The sequence below is a fragment of the Camarhynchus parvulus genome, chromosome 3 (genome assembly GCF_901933205.1).
Source record: "Camarhynchus parvulus chromosome 3, STF_HiC, whole genome shotgun sequence".
Classification (NCBI taxonomy): domain Eukaryota; kingdom Metazoa; phylum Chordata; class Aves; order Passeriformes; family Thraupidae; genus Camarhynchus; species Camarhynchus parvulus.
Genome location: NC_044573.1, coordinates 40,238,091 through 40,254,029, shown reverse-complemented (window position 1 = coordinate 40,254,029; position 15,939 = coordinate 40,238,091). Strand labels below are relative to the sequence as shown.

The 15,939-nt window shown below is 40.9% G+C and overlaps 1 protein-coding gene across 1 annotated transcript in view; it reads left to right on the top strand.

Annotated features, from left to right (window-relative positions):
- Window positions 1-299: 299 nt before the first annotated feature.
- Window positions 300-15,939, top strand: part of THBS2 (thrombospondin 2) — a 32,997-nt gene continuing 17,357 nt past the window's right edge. The window contains exons 1-13 of the mRNA XM_030944998.1: window positions 300-492; window positions 1,585-1,659; window positions 2,588-3,144; window positions 4,603-4,687; window positions 9,088-9,281; window positions 10,058-10,198; window positions 10,420-10,516; window positions 11,259-11,429; window positions 12,257-12,433; window positions 13,175-13,348; window positions 13,786-13,913; window positions 14,020-14,172; window positions 15,218-15,436. Of these exons, the coding sequence (XP_030800858.1) occupies window positions 486-492; window positions 1,585-1,659; window positions 2,588-3,144; window positions 4,603-4,687; window positions 9,088-9,281; window positions 10,058-10,198; window positions 10,420-10,516; window positions 11,259-11,429; window positions 12,257-12,433; window positions 13,175-13,348; window positions 13,786-13,913; window positions 14,020-14,172; window positions 15,218-15,436 (2,178 nt within the window). The 5' untranslated portion in view covers window positions 300-485. The remainder of the gene's footprint in view (window positions 493-1,584; window positions 1,660-2,587; window positions 3,145-4,602; window positions 4,688-9,087; window positions 9,282-10,057; window positions 10,199-10,419; window positions 10,517-11,258; window positions 11,430-12,256; window positions 12,434-13,174; window positions 13,349-13,785; window positions 13,914-14,019; window positions 14,173-15,217; window positions 15,437-15,939) is intronic.

Genomic DNA, 15,939 nt, shown 5'->3' with positions numbered 1-15,939 from the left:
CCCGCGGGAACCGGGCTCGGCTCGCCCCGACGGCGGGTCCGGGCCGCGCTCCTGCCCCGCCGCGGACCCTGGCGCCGCCTCCCGGGGGCTCTGCCGCGCTCGGCCCCCGCCACACCGACCGCGGGCTCCGTTCCCCTGCCCGCCCCTCCGCTCCTGGGGAGGCCGCCACCGCCGAGGCCGCCCCCCGCACCGCCCCCCGCACCGCCCCTGCACCGCCCGCCGGGGGCGGGCCCGGGCCGGCGATGGCCCCGCAGGTAGGCGAGGTGGGGAGGGGGCGGCCGGGTTTATGTCGCCGCCGCGGAGGGGCGAGCCGGGGGCGCGCCCCGGCGCCGCTGATTGACAGCGGGGCCCGGCCCGCAGCCCATAAAGGCGCGGGGCGCGGGGCCGCGCAGGCACTTGTGGCGGCGTCGGCAGCCGCGCGTCCCATCCAGCTGCGTACCCGGCCGGCCTCGCCCCGCAGAGCCCAGCGCGCCGTCGGCTCCCCGATGCCAGGTGAGGCGCAGGGCGGGGAGGTGCCGTGCCCGCCGCGGAGCCTGCTCGGCGGGCGGAGGAGGTTGTCAGCCCGCTCGGAGCTCGCCGTGGGCACTCGCCCCGCTGCCCACGCCGCGGGAACTCGGGGTGCGGGGAGCAGCCGCGGGGCAGGCGGTGTGTGCAGGCACCTGCCCGCAGCAGCCCTGCCGCCGCCGCGCCCGCCGCCCAGGCAGGGGCTGTCCCGCCGGGAGCCCCCGGGTTCTAGAGGTGAGAGAGGCATCCTGGCGGCCGCCGGTAGCGGTGGTACCCTGGAGATGCCAGGTAGAGAGAGCTCCGTGTAGAACAAAGAAAATGTAGACAGGAAGCGCTGGCCGCATCCCTGAGTCCTTGCAATAATGTGCGGAGTTGGCAGTGCTGAAGTTATTTGGCTGTACCCAGAGAACTGGATTTCTGCGCATTCCGGGGAATGCTTCTGCTCCATTCATTGTGAGCTGAGGCACATATGGAGATGCAATTATGCGGTTTATAACTGCACAGTGCTACAGGGCAAGCCCGGCATCACGTTAAGAGTCACTTTATCCAGCTGTGGTTGGGTACAGAGAATTGTACATACTTTTATATATATGGAAGAGAGTGTTTGTATCATAGCACTGAAAAAGGTACTGAAAAGCTACCCCTGTTACTCAGAACTGTCATCCAGTTTAGATCCCATTGTCCTCCAAGGATTTTTGGCTGAATATTGTGCTCGAAAGTAAGGATGTGCTAGCAGTAAGCTGTATCTCCTGTAGTGTCATATGGTCTCTATGCCAGCTACTGAAATTTCATTAGGACAATAATAATGTATATTTTCTTTATGCCTTTCCTTTTTATTAAAGACATTTCCATAAAAAGGATCTTTAACTTTTGTAATTCCTCTTCCCTTCATCTGATGTCACATTTTACTTCTGCCATCAAGAACAGACCCAGAATAAGAGTTACAAGAATCAGGCAAAATAAAAATTCTGATTTTATATATATAGTTGCTGTTTATGGCATTTCATGAGGAAAATTGCATTATTTATAGCTGATAAATATAATTTCCCTAATATTTACTACTTTTTGGTTTATTCATAGGAGTTATGCTGAAGAGGAGAGGGTTGTTGTGGCTTGCTATCTTGATAACCCTGTGGGTTTCCTCAAATGCTCAGGGTAAGTTCAGATGCTTCTTAACTGGCTGGATACATACTAACTCCCAAAGTTAAAAGTTGTAAAGAGTTGGCTTACCTGAACTACACTGGGCAAAGTAATCATAAAGGACGTTTTTAGAAGTGCCTGGGATATTTTTGGTAGCTATACCTTGTCAGTGCTAAATTAAGATTTCTCAATAGATCTCAAAATTGCTTTCTTTAGAAATTATTGCTTAAAATGTATATAATCCCATAAATAATTGATATTACACTTTTCTGTGTGGTGGAAATGTATGGTGAAAGTAACATAAACAGAATCACTGAGTGGGATCAACATTTTAAAAAGATAAAAGTAGAGAAGTAGACATCTACAGACCAAATATAAGTAGAATACAAATTGGCACAGTGCCAGACCCTCATTTACATTTTGATTCTTGGTTCCAGCAGTCTTTAAAAGGCAAATATCTTTTTTTTTTTTTGGTCCTTGTATAGGCACATGGACTCTCATAATTTGGTTTTCCATTATCTGGTAATCAAAATGTAGAAATTACCTCAAGTTCTTTATCTGATCATATATAAAAAAATATTTAATGAATGAATTGCTGCATGCATCCATGTGTAGGCATATACATACATGGCCTACAGAATATATTTATATGTAAAAGTATGTACCATATAGTGCTATAAAATATGAAGCCAGATATGTAAATGTGTAATGAAAAGTGTTTGTACACAAGAAAAAGAATTTTCATGTAAATGAAAATGTCAGGTAGAAAATACAATTCGCTTGCCTTCTTGTAGGAACTGTTCCACTTGTGGAGGCCAGAAAGTGCTGGGTTTACTCTGCTGGTTCTTAATGCCTGTCATACAATTGCAGTTACTAAGTGTACTATGCTGTTTCTTGCAAGACTTTTTGTAGACACATTGTCACATGCTGTTAACTTTTTCAGATGATGACAAGGAAGAGGAGACCACCTTTGATTTACTTCAAGTCAGTAACATAAACCGAAAGACAATTGGAGCAAAGGTGTTCCGGGGCCCAGACCCCACTGTGCCAGCCTACCGGTTCATTCGGTTTGACCATATACCTCCATGTAAGCCCGAGAAACTAAAAAAGATCCTAAAACTAATACGGCAGAATGAGGGTTTTATCCTCTCAGCCACCCTGAGGCAGGACAGGCAATCTAGAGGCACTATCCTTGCTTTAGAGGGTCCTGGCATCAGTGAGAGGCAGTTTGAGATCATTTCCAATGGCCGGGCCAACACCCTGGACCTTATCTATTGGGTGGATGGCTTCCAGAACGTGATTTCCCTGGAAGATGTGGACCTTGCTGACTCCCAGTGGAAGAACCTCACCGTGCAGATAACGGGGGAGAACTACAACCTCTATGTTGGCTGTGACCTTATTGACAGCTTCATCCTGGAGGAGCCTTTCTATGAGCAGCTGAAAGCAGAGAGCAGCAGGCTGTACGTGGCGAAAGGGTCCACTCGGGAGAATCATTTCAGGGTAGGTGACCTGCAGAAGCTTGGGTCTCTGCTGTGATAAGAAGGTAACGGCAAGTAGTTTGGGAAGATGCAGTGGGAACAGTTTTGTTGTCTCAGTGCCTCTTGGATTTGACGGGGTCACAGGTGTTCCCAAGCAGACTTTCTTCAGAGTGTGCTTTTATTAATTGCTGGGTCTGTATTGTGTGGCTTTGGGGCTCCTGAAAGCAAGGACAAAGCAAAGTCAGTCTAAATCCAGATAAAGTGTGCAAAACCAAATTTTGGCATTCCATCCCTTTTCCAGATGTAAGACTTCTAGAGATGTTGAGTTTTTGCAGTGATTTGTAGAATTTTTTTGCAAATTTCTTGAACTGTTTTTACATTGAATTAATCTATTCAAATCATGAGAATATGATATTTTTATTTTTGTATTTGAAAGAAGAAGAAAAATAAGAATTTTTAATGAAGCTGAAGCATGTGGTGTTGGTCCAGAACATCCTGTTTTGCCATTTTGACTGTTTCTTTTCAATTTAAATTTTAAAAAGAGGAAAAATTTGAGAAAAGAAATACAACAAAAAGTTTTGATCAGTCCTGTAAATGAAATTATTTTTCTTTTTTGTGGAAAACATTTGAGATGAAGCAATTACAAGCTTTTTGGTTTTCCTATCAAATGAAAGTGACCTTCTGCCTCATAATTTGGTGGTGTGATCTGGCCCAACTGCTTTAAGGATGGCTTCTTTTCAGTTATAGCTGAAGTCAGGCTTGAACTCATGGCTCCAAAAATTTTAAAAAGCCCTTTCTTTCTCATCATGTTGTGTCATCTAGTTTTCAGCCAGAGCCTGACATGCTGGAGTTTGGCTCCATGGGATGACCAGTCTTGGCAGGGACTTCAGAAGTTCTTGCCCACAGCCACTCCATTCCTGCCTCTATAACTATGTTACTCCACCAGTAGTGCTCAGACAACTGGTTCTGAAGCTGTACTGTTTAGTGGCTCACTGAAACAATCTGGTTTTTAATTTTTTTTTCTTTGAGGGCTTTTTTCCCAAATGAAATAGTGACCTGTCTGGATTTAGAGTGTTGTCTTAGAGTAGGATCAGCACAATTGAGGAGGCAGTGAGTTGTGGTGCATGGGAATGACTGGCTGAGGATAGAAGTGTGATGGTGCTGGAAAGTTGGCCTTGACCCTATGACAAATCTAAAATTCACTATGAAAATGGAGATCTGAGCTTGTAGCAAAAATCTTGTATTATTGCATGTTTCAGAACATACCTATCTTTGTGGCTTATAATACTGAAATTGTATATAACAAAGCTATAAGCACTTTTTTTTCCCCTGTGTGTCAGGTTTAATGCCTTGTAGATTGCTTTTTATGTATTTGCTTATGTCAAATCCAGTCAGTAGCATGGAATTGAGACAGATCAGTTTTATTTATTCCAAAATTGATATTACTGCTTTTAATTGCTTTTTAAAATTATTATTACAGGGTCTTTTGCAAAATATTCAGTTAATCTTTGATACTTCAATAGAGGATGTTCTGCGTAAGAAAGGATGCCAGAGAAGCCAGTCAAGTAAGGCTTTTGTTATCTTGTTAGTACTGTTCAGTTGAATCTGAAAATTAGAAATGTCAGTTGTGAAATATTATCCTAAAACCAGGCAACAGATCGCTTTGAAATGAAAAGGAGACTAAGTTGCTTTTTGGTGGTAATGGGAATTTATATGTTTATATTATGCCATTTCTACTCTCTAGCCTATTATTTTAGTTCAGTTACTTAGGTTTGTAACTCTGAACCTCTGTTTTTAAGCTGGGAAAAAAAAGTGTTGAGCAATAAATTAGTAGAAATGAAAGGGAAAAAGGCACATGTAGGAAAATACGTATTTTCTTACATGAGTTTTCTGCAATTCTTTGCACACAAGACAGGAGGTGTTGCTTCTGAATTCTGTTGCTGACTGTCAATGGGCCCACAAACTAGTTTGCCATTATTAAAGACATTGAATTCCTTGGCAATACCTTCAACTGAAAGAGGCTTTGGATTTGACTCCGAAAGTATTGTCAATCAAAACAGCCTCAGGAAAATAAGAAATCAAAGGAAGAGAGATGGAAGGCATGTATCTTATGGGCTGACACGTGTTCTTGTTAGTCCAGTTCATGCTTACCCTGCCAGGAGGGGAGCACTCTGTGTGTGGGTGTGTAGTGGATTCCCCATAAAAGAATTAGGATTATTTGTCAGATATGTGCTAAGGTTTTGTACTCAAGTTTATTGGAGGTGCTGACTGTTTTACTTCCCAGTGCTTGCAGCTAACAAGAGCTCAGTCAAGAATCAGAGCCAGCTCAATCTGTCAGAGGAATGTCGTGGGTGCACAAGACGGGACTTCAGAGTTTTGTTTGAAACTCCTGCCACCTGAAATGCCATTATTTCTGTTAATTTGCTCAAATATGTGGTATATAGAAAATCAGTTAAGCAGGTTGAACTTAATGTCTGGGTTTTGCACAAACAAGGAAAAAATTAAACGATAGCAGATCTTGACTTCTTCAAAGTAGTACTAAATGTTTTGAAATATCACCAAGTAGAAATGGAATGTTACTATACCTCTACTATGAGGAAGAAACCAATGGGATCCTAAAGGATTAATTGAATTCTTCATGCTAATGCATACCTTAGGAGGAATTCTTGTACAGCTGTAAGCTGCTGATAACCAACAGATAATATTTTTTAATGTATTTTTCTTAATGTATCACCTCTGTCAATTGCCAGATTTTCAATTCTATTAATTATACAGGTTTGGGGTTTTTGTTTTATCCTTACTGGGAATTATTTAGCAAATAATTCAAATCACAGTGTTTCTCCTTTTACTTTGCAACACCAAGAGAATAATACAATATGGAAATTTCTTGTGCAGTAACAGAAAAGAACTAATAGCACAGTGAGACCATTAAAATTACTTGAGAGGTTTTTATGTGCACGTCAGAGTCTGACATTGCCTATCCAGCTTAATTACATACTCAGGGAATGGGTCAGGTTGAACAGGAGGGCATCATCAGTGTAACCTCCCTGCTCAAGGAGGGTCATCCAAGAGCACATGGCGCAGGGTGTTGTCCAGATGATTCTTGAATATCTCCAGTGAGGGAGTCTCCACAATCTCTGTGGGCAGCTGTTCCAGTTCTTGGTCTCCCACACAGTAAAGAAGTTCTTCCTTATATCCAGGTGGAACTTTGTGTGCATCAGTATCTGCCCAATGCCTCTTGTTCTATTGCTTGGCACCACTGAACACAGCCGGGCTCCATCCCCTTTAGATATTGATACACCTTGATGAGGTCCCCTTTCAGTTGGCTCTTCCTTGAGGCTGAACAGGCCCAACTCTCTCAGCTTTTCCTCATAAGAGGGAGGCTCCAATCCCTTAATTAACTTTGTAGTCTATGGTTGGACCCAGTCCAGGAGCTCCATATCTTTCTTGTACTGAGCCTAGAAGTGGACACAGCGCTCCAGATATAGCTGAGGATGAGGAGAGGGGCAGAATGGTTCTTCTCTGCCCATCTCTCCAGCCTGTTGAGGTCCTTCAGCACAGCCCTCTGGGGTATTGGTCATTCCTCCCAGATTTGTGTCATCTGTGAACTTGCTGAGGAGGCATCTGTTCCTTCATCCAAGTCATTGGTGGATAAGTTGAACAAGACTGGGCCCAGTATTGAAACTTGGGGGATACTGCTAATGACAATTACCACAGTTGAAAAGCCATGAATGATGTTAGTGACCACAAGATATTTTCCCATTTTGATGGCAGACTCGTTGAGCTGAAATTCAGGCATTAAGGTTACATATTTATGTGTTGATATCCCATGACAGCAAGGCTGATGTTACCAATGAAGTTCCCTCAGCCCTAAGGATGCAAAAGGAGACAGGACTGTTTTCCCAATGTATCTTTAAGCCTAATATAGGAATGTGACATGTGGTGAAATGGTGGCTTGGGATTGCTGTTTGGTTGAGAGTAGGACAGTATGTCTGTAGTGGGGTGACTGCTGATCCTTTAGGCAGGATTTATACACTGCACTGGATAGGAAAGATGACAAAAACACACCTAAATAGGAACATCAATCAAACCCCTTCTTGAGTTATATCAACAGAATGATATTTGCATATGTGAGAGGATGCACATTTTACTTTTCTGGTTTCTCATTTTAATCATCTGGTCCTTAGGAAATTAGCAGGAAGCCAGCAGCAGAGAACTGATTTCCCAGTGATCCCCAGGCATCTTCTTTCAGTCACTGCCAAGTACCAGTAGGAAGTGAGGATTTAGTTCTTTTAACATAGTTTTGGTTTATGTTTCCTGCTGAGATTGCAACTTTATTAATGTCCTCAGAATGTTCCGGTCAAGGCATACTCCATGTTGGCTTGAAAAATATGAAATTAATGATCTGAGAAGTGCTGTGGGGGGATCTGAGAAATCTAGTGTTCCAATGTGGTAGGAAAATTGCATTCTTTCCAGGGAATCAAAAAGCAGCTGAAATAAGCTGTTATGACACAGAGTTCTGATCTGCTATGTGGCTTTCTCCCATACCGTAAATAAAGCTGGACAATTCCTTCAACTTTGGAAAACTGAGAACAATTTTTTGTACACCTTGGCTAGTGGCAGATGTTTCATAGCTAATTTAAAAGCACATCAAGCCAATAATTTTAAATTTGGTTGAGAAGTAATCACGTAATGTCATATTGTGGGTTGGTTCTTTGTTGTTTTATTTTTAGCCTTCCAAATGAATGAAGAATACTTTGCTCCTGTTTTCATTTCCTTTTATATTTATATATAACACTTTACATTGTATGGTAAAGTATCAAATCAAGCCCTTAACATTTCTGAAGATTTGCCATCTTTGGTGATTTGTCAACACTGAATGGTATTGTGGTTTTGACCCATATGTTTTATGGCACATGTTCCTGTGCTGATTTTTTCTTTTTAAATTGCTATATCCTTTGCTTGTCTTCTCTTTGGTAACCTTGAGCTATTCCAATGTCGCTAAATCTGGTAAAGAAGTCTTTATTAAGAAATAGGGAAGTATGGATTGCTGTATAGCTGATACCAACTTTGAGTTTCTCATGGAGTCCTTAGAGAAAGTGTCCATGGAATCCATAGGATATTTACCTGATGGAGATTCAAATGCTTAACAGAACACAGACTATTTTATTTAGTTATCTAAGTGCTTTGTGCTTTTTTATTAATTAAAACCATGCATTCTGTTATGTTGTTTTTATGGAATTTACTGTAGACAGGGAAGTCTTTCAAAATTATATTAGAACATGTCCAGTTCTCCCTGTCTAATGCATGCAAAATTCTGTTTTAATTACAATATGCCTTTTGGAGGAGTGTTTGGAGTGGCAAATTAAATAATCTGTCTGATCTTAGCTTGACCTCCATTTCACTTCAGAATGAAACTGTTTTTTATAACAGCTCCTCTGAGCTTAACACTGGGCAGTGCAATATAGAGCAGCCCAGTCTGGTATACATTGCATAATGGTCAAATTTGATCCAACAATGGAATTAATGGAAGAACAAGGACATTGACTTTCTGCAAGGAAACTCTTTCTCCTGCCTTTTTCTCTGCCATAAGGAAATGTGATAGGTGATGAAAAAATCTTAAACTTTTTATGTCTGAGTGGATAAAGTGGGTTTGCTTTGTTTGATACTGCATCCTTTTGTTAGCCTTCTTCATAAATGAATGTGTTGCAGTGCCAACAATTTTAAAGTGAAGGCCATGTAAGACACAGCTTGGCTCTTAATTTTGAAAAGGGAAAGCCTGTAATTGGAACCAGCTGACATCTAACCCCTCTTTTATTCATGGGTATAATAAGCATGAAGCTGTGCCAAAATAGATGTGTTTAAACCCTACCTATGGGTGCCAGTCTGTGATTTCAGCAGGAATCTGTAATCTGTGGAAGAGCTTTGTATATGCTGCTCTTCTCTTTCATTCTCTTGCTACCAGCTGAAGTGAACACTATCAACGAGAGCACTGAAATCCTTCACTTGAGCCCTGCTGTGACAACGGAGTACGTGGGTGAGAAACCAGGGAAGGCCGAGTTCTGTGACCGCTCCTGTGAGGAGCTGGGGTCGATGTTCACAGAGCTCACCGGCCTGCGCATCGTGGTGAACAACTTGGCTGACAACCTCCAGAAAGTGGTAGGTACCTGCAAATCAGGAAGGCTGATGGAGGTCTGCTGTGCAGTGCTCTTTCCTTCCTTATTTTATGCTGGGGTATTTAATAGAGATTTCTATATTGCATATGAACACCTGTTAGTATATTTATGTAATGTCAAGATGTCCTCTTTCCATTGAGACTAGTTTGGTAGTCCTTGAGTATAACCCTTTAATCAAGGCTTGGTTTTCACAGACTGGGTTTAAAAGAGCACACACACACACATGTGCTCATACACAGGGGAAATCCTTCTAAAGGTTTAGAAATTGAAAGCTAGCAATCCCAACCTTGCTTGTGTACTCTTAGTCATTTTACCATGTTTACACCATTTATGACTACCTCAGTAAGTGGCTGCATGGGGTACCTAAACTGCAAGTAAATGTATAGGATTTTTATAGTTGTAGTATGATGGTGATGTTTTGCTGAAGTCTGCCCCTCTTCTTATTCTGAATCATCTAATTATTTCTGAAGAAATTTTCTTAGTATGCCATATGTGTCAGGACTAAAATCTTCTCAACTAAAGATGAACTGTGTTAGAATAAAGCAAAATGGCTAAGAGCAGATTTCCGTTAGTGTTGTGTTTGTACCATTCCTAGAAGAATTGCTGTGCAGGACTGCAATACTTAAGACCATCTTCCTTATGGACATAAAAACAAAATTTTTGATGGAAGAATTTAATCCGGTCGTATCTGAGTTTTGTCTATTTAAAATAGTTTGCTTATGAAATACACAGTTTGTTTTCATTAAATTCATCTTCTAGTCTGAAGAGAACCAAATTATGTGGGAACTGATTGGGCCTAACAAAACAACGAAGAACCAACCAGTTTGCTGGCAGGATGGCCGTGTCTTTGCAGATAATGAAAGCTGGATTGTGGATAGCTGCACCAAGTGCATTTGCCAGGTAAGGTTTTGGAAATACTCTCTGCAGAAATGGAGTTCCAGCTCAACTGTCCATGTCAGATCATATTTACTTAGAGCTTGGCTGGTCTTAATGATGTTTATAAAGTCTCCATGTCCATGATAGAATAAATCAAAACATTTCCACATGAAACTTCCCCAGATGTCCACCTTCATTTACCTCTCTGTGAGCATAAATCAGTAAATTGATTTCTTTGCCTTTAGGATTCCAAAATTGTGTGCAATCAAATCACCTGCCCAGCAGTTTCCTGTGCCGATCCAGTTTTTGTTGAAGGTGAATGCTGTCCAGTCTGCTCTCACTGTGAGTATTTAGCTGAGGAGAAAGATAGTCTTTGGCATTATTTAAAATCACTACTAGTGTTTTTGAAAGTTCAAAACAAGTAAGATGTCAAGGCAGGTAAGATCAAATATAGAACTTGTGTGTATACAAAGATCATACAAAATAACTTGGGTGCTTGAAGTTACCCTCAGAAGGATTTGGTCTCTCTTCATTGATTATATTGGTTACTTAGAATTAAGGTGATAACCTGCTTAGCTACTTTGGACATAAAATGTTAAAAGTCATGTTTCCATGACTTCCCAATCATGTTTTACATTTTTTCCCATTCAGAGCATAGGGTGTATACTTACAATGTGCTCTTGATCATGCTCACCATTATGCAGCTTTCAAAGGTGGGGCCACATATCACACTGACCTATATTCTGAAGCCAAAGGCAGTTTGGACTCAGGTTTTGACTTGGTCCGTTCTAGAGATGAGATGGTTTTCCTTCAAAGATCAGCGCTTCTTGCTTCAAAGATCAGTGTGCAAACACACTGCACACAAGTTCGTGAAGATCCAGGATTCTTATCTGAACTAACCTCTGTATAATATTACACCATTATTCTGTAACAACAGTTGCAGCTTGGGAAAGCAAAATTAGAAAAGGAGAGATCTAAATGTTAAAGTACATATTCTGCAGAAAAAGAGAAGAGAATATCCTCTAAATAGGATAATAGAGCAACTTTCAAAGCTGAGCACTTCTTTTTACCTTTTGCTCTGCAGCTGATGACAGTGAGGAGGGCTGGTCACCATGGTCAGACTGGACAAAGTGCTCAGTTACCTGTGGCTCTGGGACACAGATGCGAGGAAGGTCGTGTGATGTCACCAGGAGTGCTTGCACAGGTCCGCACATCCAAACAAGGATGTGCAGCTTTAAGAAATGTGACCATCGCAGTAAGTAATAAATTTGTTCTGTTTTAAAAGCTTCTTTGGACATCTCAAAGCAAGACCAAGTTTAGTCAGGAGAGTATGTATTTGAGAAATCCTATATGCACAATTAAAGTAGCTGTCATTAGATTCTTTGCCAATTTTCCCCTTTCAAATATGTCAAATGTCGCTTTCCTGACAATTTAGTAGGTGTGTACATTCTGGGCTTAGCTATATTAAAAAAAAAAAGATGGTGAGTGATCCTTTCTTTAACATTATGAATTAGTATCTTTTGTTTGAACTCAGTTTGGAGATAACACTTAGTTTGTAAACGTGATATTCAAGGCTGTTTACGTCTGCCATTCAGTGATTTTTGGGCCATTCCATTAACTTAGCTGTGTTTAGGAATATGGTAATCATGGAAGATTTCTGAAAATATCAAACTGCTTTTATATTTAAGGCACTTATAAGGATGGTATTCCAGAAGTTTAGTTAATGCTATTGCAAGTTGCCTGTGATATCCAGGCTAATATAGTACCTAAGGCAATATATGGCAGCTGAGACTGCTAGATGTCCAAATGTGCATTTTGAACAAGTGTTTGTTTCATTGTAAATGTTTATTTTTAAGTAAAATATCTGCCATAATTGTTAGTCATGTGTTGGTTACTGAAATTCCTGAGAAAGCTGTTGAGTACCTGAGCTGGCATGCTGGGCTTTGTAAGGGAAATGGTGGGAAAGAGATAGGATGTTCATCAGATGTGGTGAGAGGCTCATTAGAAGGCTAACCTCACAACTGAGCTTGTACTACTGCTACAGGTGGCTGTTTGCTTGAGTTTTGCTCTTTTCTCTGGCAGTACGTCAAGATGGTGGTTGGAGTCACTGGTCTCCCTGGTCTTCCTGTTCAGTTACCTGTGGAGTGGGAAACATCACGCGCATCCGCCTCTGCAATTCTCCTATTCCCCAGATGGGTGGGAAAAACTGTGTGGGAAATGGGCGTGAAACAGAGAAGTGTGAGAAAGTTCCATGTCCAGGTATGTCTGTGATCTTGAATCAAAAGTAACACAGTAATATTCCAGCTGAATTCCTTCTCTTTGTTCAGATCTAAATGACAGTGGATTTCTATGATGGAAAATACAATTTTTTTATTAGTGAAATAATACACAAGGGTGTTTTGAAAATGAAGGCAACAATGCAGTCAGAGGTTTTGTAAACCTTCCATGTTATAATTTGGCTTTAAAAATTAGAGTTTGAGAAATTTCCATTTTACTGATATGTCTCTGCATATCAAAAATAAACCCTTCCTTTCTAAAAGGAAGCTGTCTCTCTACTTGTTAGGAATAGATATAGAATCCCCCAAAAGTCAGGTTTCTTTGATATTTGTGTATACGTTTTTTACACATTGAACACAATTAATTGCTATAATAATTCTCTTATTCTTCTACACTTTCAAACCTTTTCTATAGACCTTTAGTTCCATACACTTTCACTTTTCTTTCATATAATTTTTCCTCCATTTTTTCTCTTTACATATCTAGTGGGCATGGCAGGCTGTTTTGAATTATTGGCCAAAAAATGCCTATGAAGCAGTTGGGTATTTTTCATTGGTTTGTTTCTGAAATATTGCTATCTCAGTGCAAACATCTGCCATCATTTTTCTACGTGCATAGTGAGGAACTGTCTCTAGTCAGGGATCTGATGAAGGATTGTTGTCATTGGCAACCAGATGTCCCCACTTTATTGCCTGCGTTTCTCTGCTCTTTTACATATCTTAGTGAATGGCCAGTGGGGTCCTTGGTCCCCGTGGTCTGCCTGCACTGTCACCTGTGGAGGAGGAATTCGTGAGAGGTCTCGCCTCTGTAACAGTCCAGAGCCACAGTATGGAGGAAAGCCCTGTGTGGGAGATACCAAGCAACATGATATGTGCAATAAGAAGGATTGCCCAATTGGTTGGTGTTCATTATTTACTCAGTCTGAGTAGCTATTATTGCTGTTATCTTTTTAATGGGTAATTATGAAGTGACACTACAGGAATCTGCTAATTATACCTTTGTTTCAGTAGAGGACATTGAGCTATTTTGAGTGCTGTTTAGTGGGATTTTATATATATTCGCAATACCAACTTTCTTGAACAAGTAAGCCTCTCTTAAATAGGGATTGAATATGCTGTAATGTATACTAGATGTAGCAATCTGTAATTTTTTCTTATTAAATCAATAGTAGTTAGTCTTAAATGCACTTAAATCCCCTAACTTTAGGCATTTCATAAGAGTCCATTGCATCAAATGTGATTTAAGCTAATGATCAGAGAATCCTTGTTTGTTAAATGAAGTGTTATGTGCCTTTTATGCTCCTTACTTAATTTTCAGTTTTGTGTCTTTGCCAGATGGGTGCTTGTCAAATCCTTGCTTTCCTGGAGCAGAATGCAACAGTTACCCAGATGGGTCTTGGTCATGTGGGGCATGCCCAGCAGGATACCTTGGCAATGGTACCTTCTGTGAGGATCTTGATGAGGTATTGGCTTTGTTACCATTAGCATCAGGAAATCACCATGAAAAATTATTTGGGAATTACACAGCCATCTAATTGGTTTCTCCTTTTTTTCTTTCTTTACCTGCAGTGTATAGCTGTGTCAGATGTTTGCTTTAAAGTGAATCAGGTCCATCGCTGTGTGAACACAAATCCAGGCTTCCACTGCTTGCCGTGTCCACCACGCTATAAAGGAAGTCAGCCCTATGGAGTAGGGCTTGAAGTTGCCAAGACAGAGAAGCAAGTAAGTGATATTGAAGGGAATTTGATGGCTTTGAGTAATTCTCATCTGAAATATCTTTGAATGATGGCATAAGATAAACTCGGGCAAAAATGGCTTGAAATAACTGACTGTTGTTTCCGAGTATTTTTGTTTTGAGTAACAAAACACTGATTTTGGGATTGGCTTTTTAAGAGTTTGATTTTGTTTTTGTAGGCATCTGCACAGTTGTACCAAATGAGCCTAAAATTCCAGGAGCAAACATTTCCCTGCTTTGCATTCCTATCTCTGAGGTTAACATACCTGTTCTCGAGAATGGAAACTGAAGAATTAGGATTGTTTTTTTCATAAGTATGACATTGTTAATTTCAGTGTTATCAGACGCATGTCTGGTGTTCTCACTCCCTAAATTCCATTGGGCCAAAGCTTATCAGTGGTGAAGGACAGCAGGAAGTAGAAGTGAGGTTGAAGACAGTTTTCTAGAAAAGACAAAAAATGCTAAAGTAGAAGTCATGGTTTGCCTTCTCTTTGTTGCTGTTGAATCAATCTGTGGTTAGCTCAGCTTGTGAATTCTACATGTGAATCATCTGTGTAAGATTCTCAAATACTGTCAATGAAAAATATAGTGATAAGGAAGAGGTAATAAAAACCTATGTGAGGTGAACACAAGAATTACTCAGGGTCTCTGATTTAAGAAAATAAAATAGTCCTTTCATACTGTCAGGCAAAACACTGAAGAAAAGAGGTAAGTGCAATCTCCTTTCTGTTGCAGTTAATTTCTGGGGTTTAATGACATCTGGAAGAAGGCAGATACAGTTCTGAAATTGGTTAACCACTTTCATTGCTTTTTTAATAATGTCCAGTTTTTCTGGTGGTTTGTTTTAATTATTTTCATTGTACATATTTGTTGGAGTTGTGAACTGAGAGAGCAGTATGATTTACTAACCACAATCAAAACAAAGTTCCTGTCTTCAGAGCTCTAAATAACTGGTCTGATTTTGACAAAGCTGAGGCACCTACAGCTGGCTGTGATTATCAGGTTTCATTGAATATACTCCATCATTTATAGGTCTGTGAACCTGAGAATCCGTGCAAGGACAAGACACACAGCTGCCACAAGTCTGCAGAGTGCATCTATCTGGGCCATTTCAGTGATCCAATGTACAAATGTGAATGTAGGACAGGTTATGCTGGTGATGGCCGCATCTGTGGTGAGGATTCAGATTTGGATGGCTGGCCTAATAACAACTTGATCTGTGCTGCTAATGCAACATACCACTGTGTGAAGGTAGGTGAAAAAGGTTGATAAAAATTCTATGTGTTAACAACACTTTCACTTTTTCCTAAATAGTTGTGAGTAACCCTTTTAATTCATGAAGCTGGTGCTTGCTTTCAGTAAACTTTGACTGTTACAGCATGCTCGTTTTCTAGGAGTTTGTGAAATGTGTATTCACTTAATCTGGTAAGATACAGTAAGGGATTCTCAAAATTAAATCCAGAGTCCTCTGCCTTGGATTTCTTCCTACTCAGAACACATGGACAATTGGGATGCTTGTGAATGGAGTTAGCACACTGAGCAGGAGTTGCCTAAAGCATGGGTGTGAAGCACAGAGCTAGTGAGAACCAAACAGGGATCTCAGGGACCAGGCCAGTGTCAAATCCTACCTGTAGGGCTTGTAAAAAAACACTGACAGCCGTGTAAGGGCTAGAGTTCAAAATGCTGTCTTGAACTACCCTTCCTTTTAAAGAGTTAAGCAGACCACACACTGTGACAACTGGATTCAGAGCCTG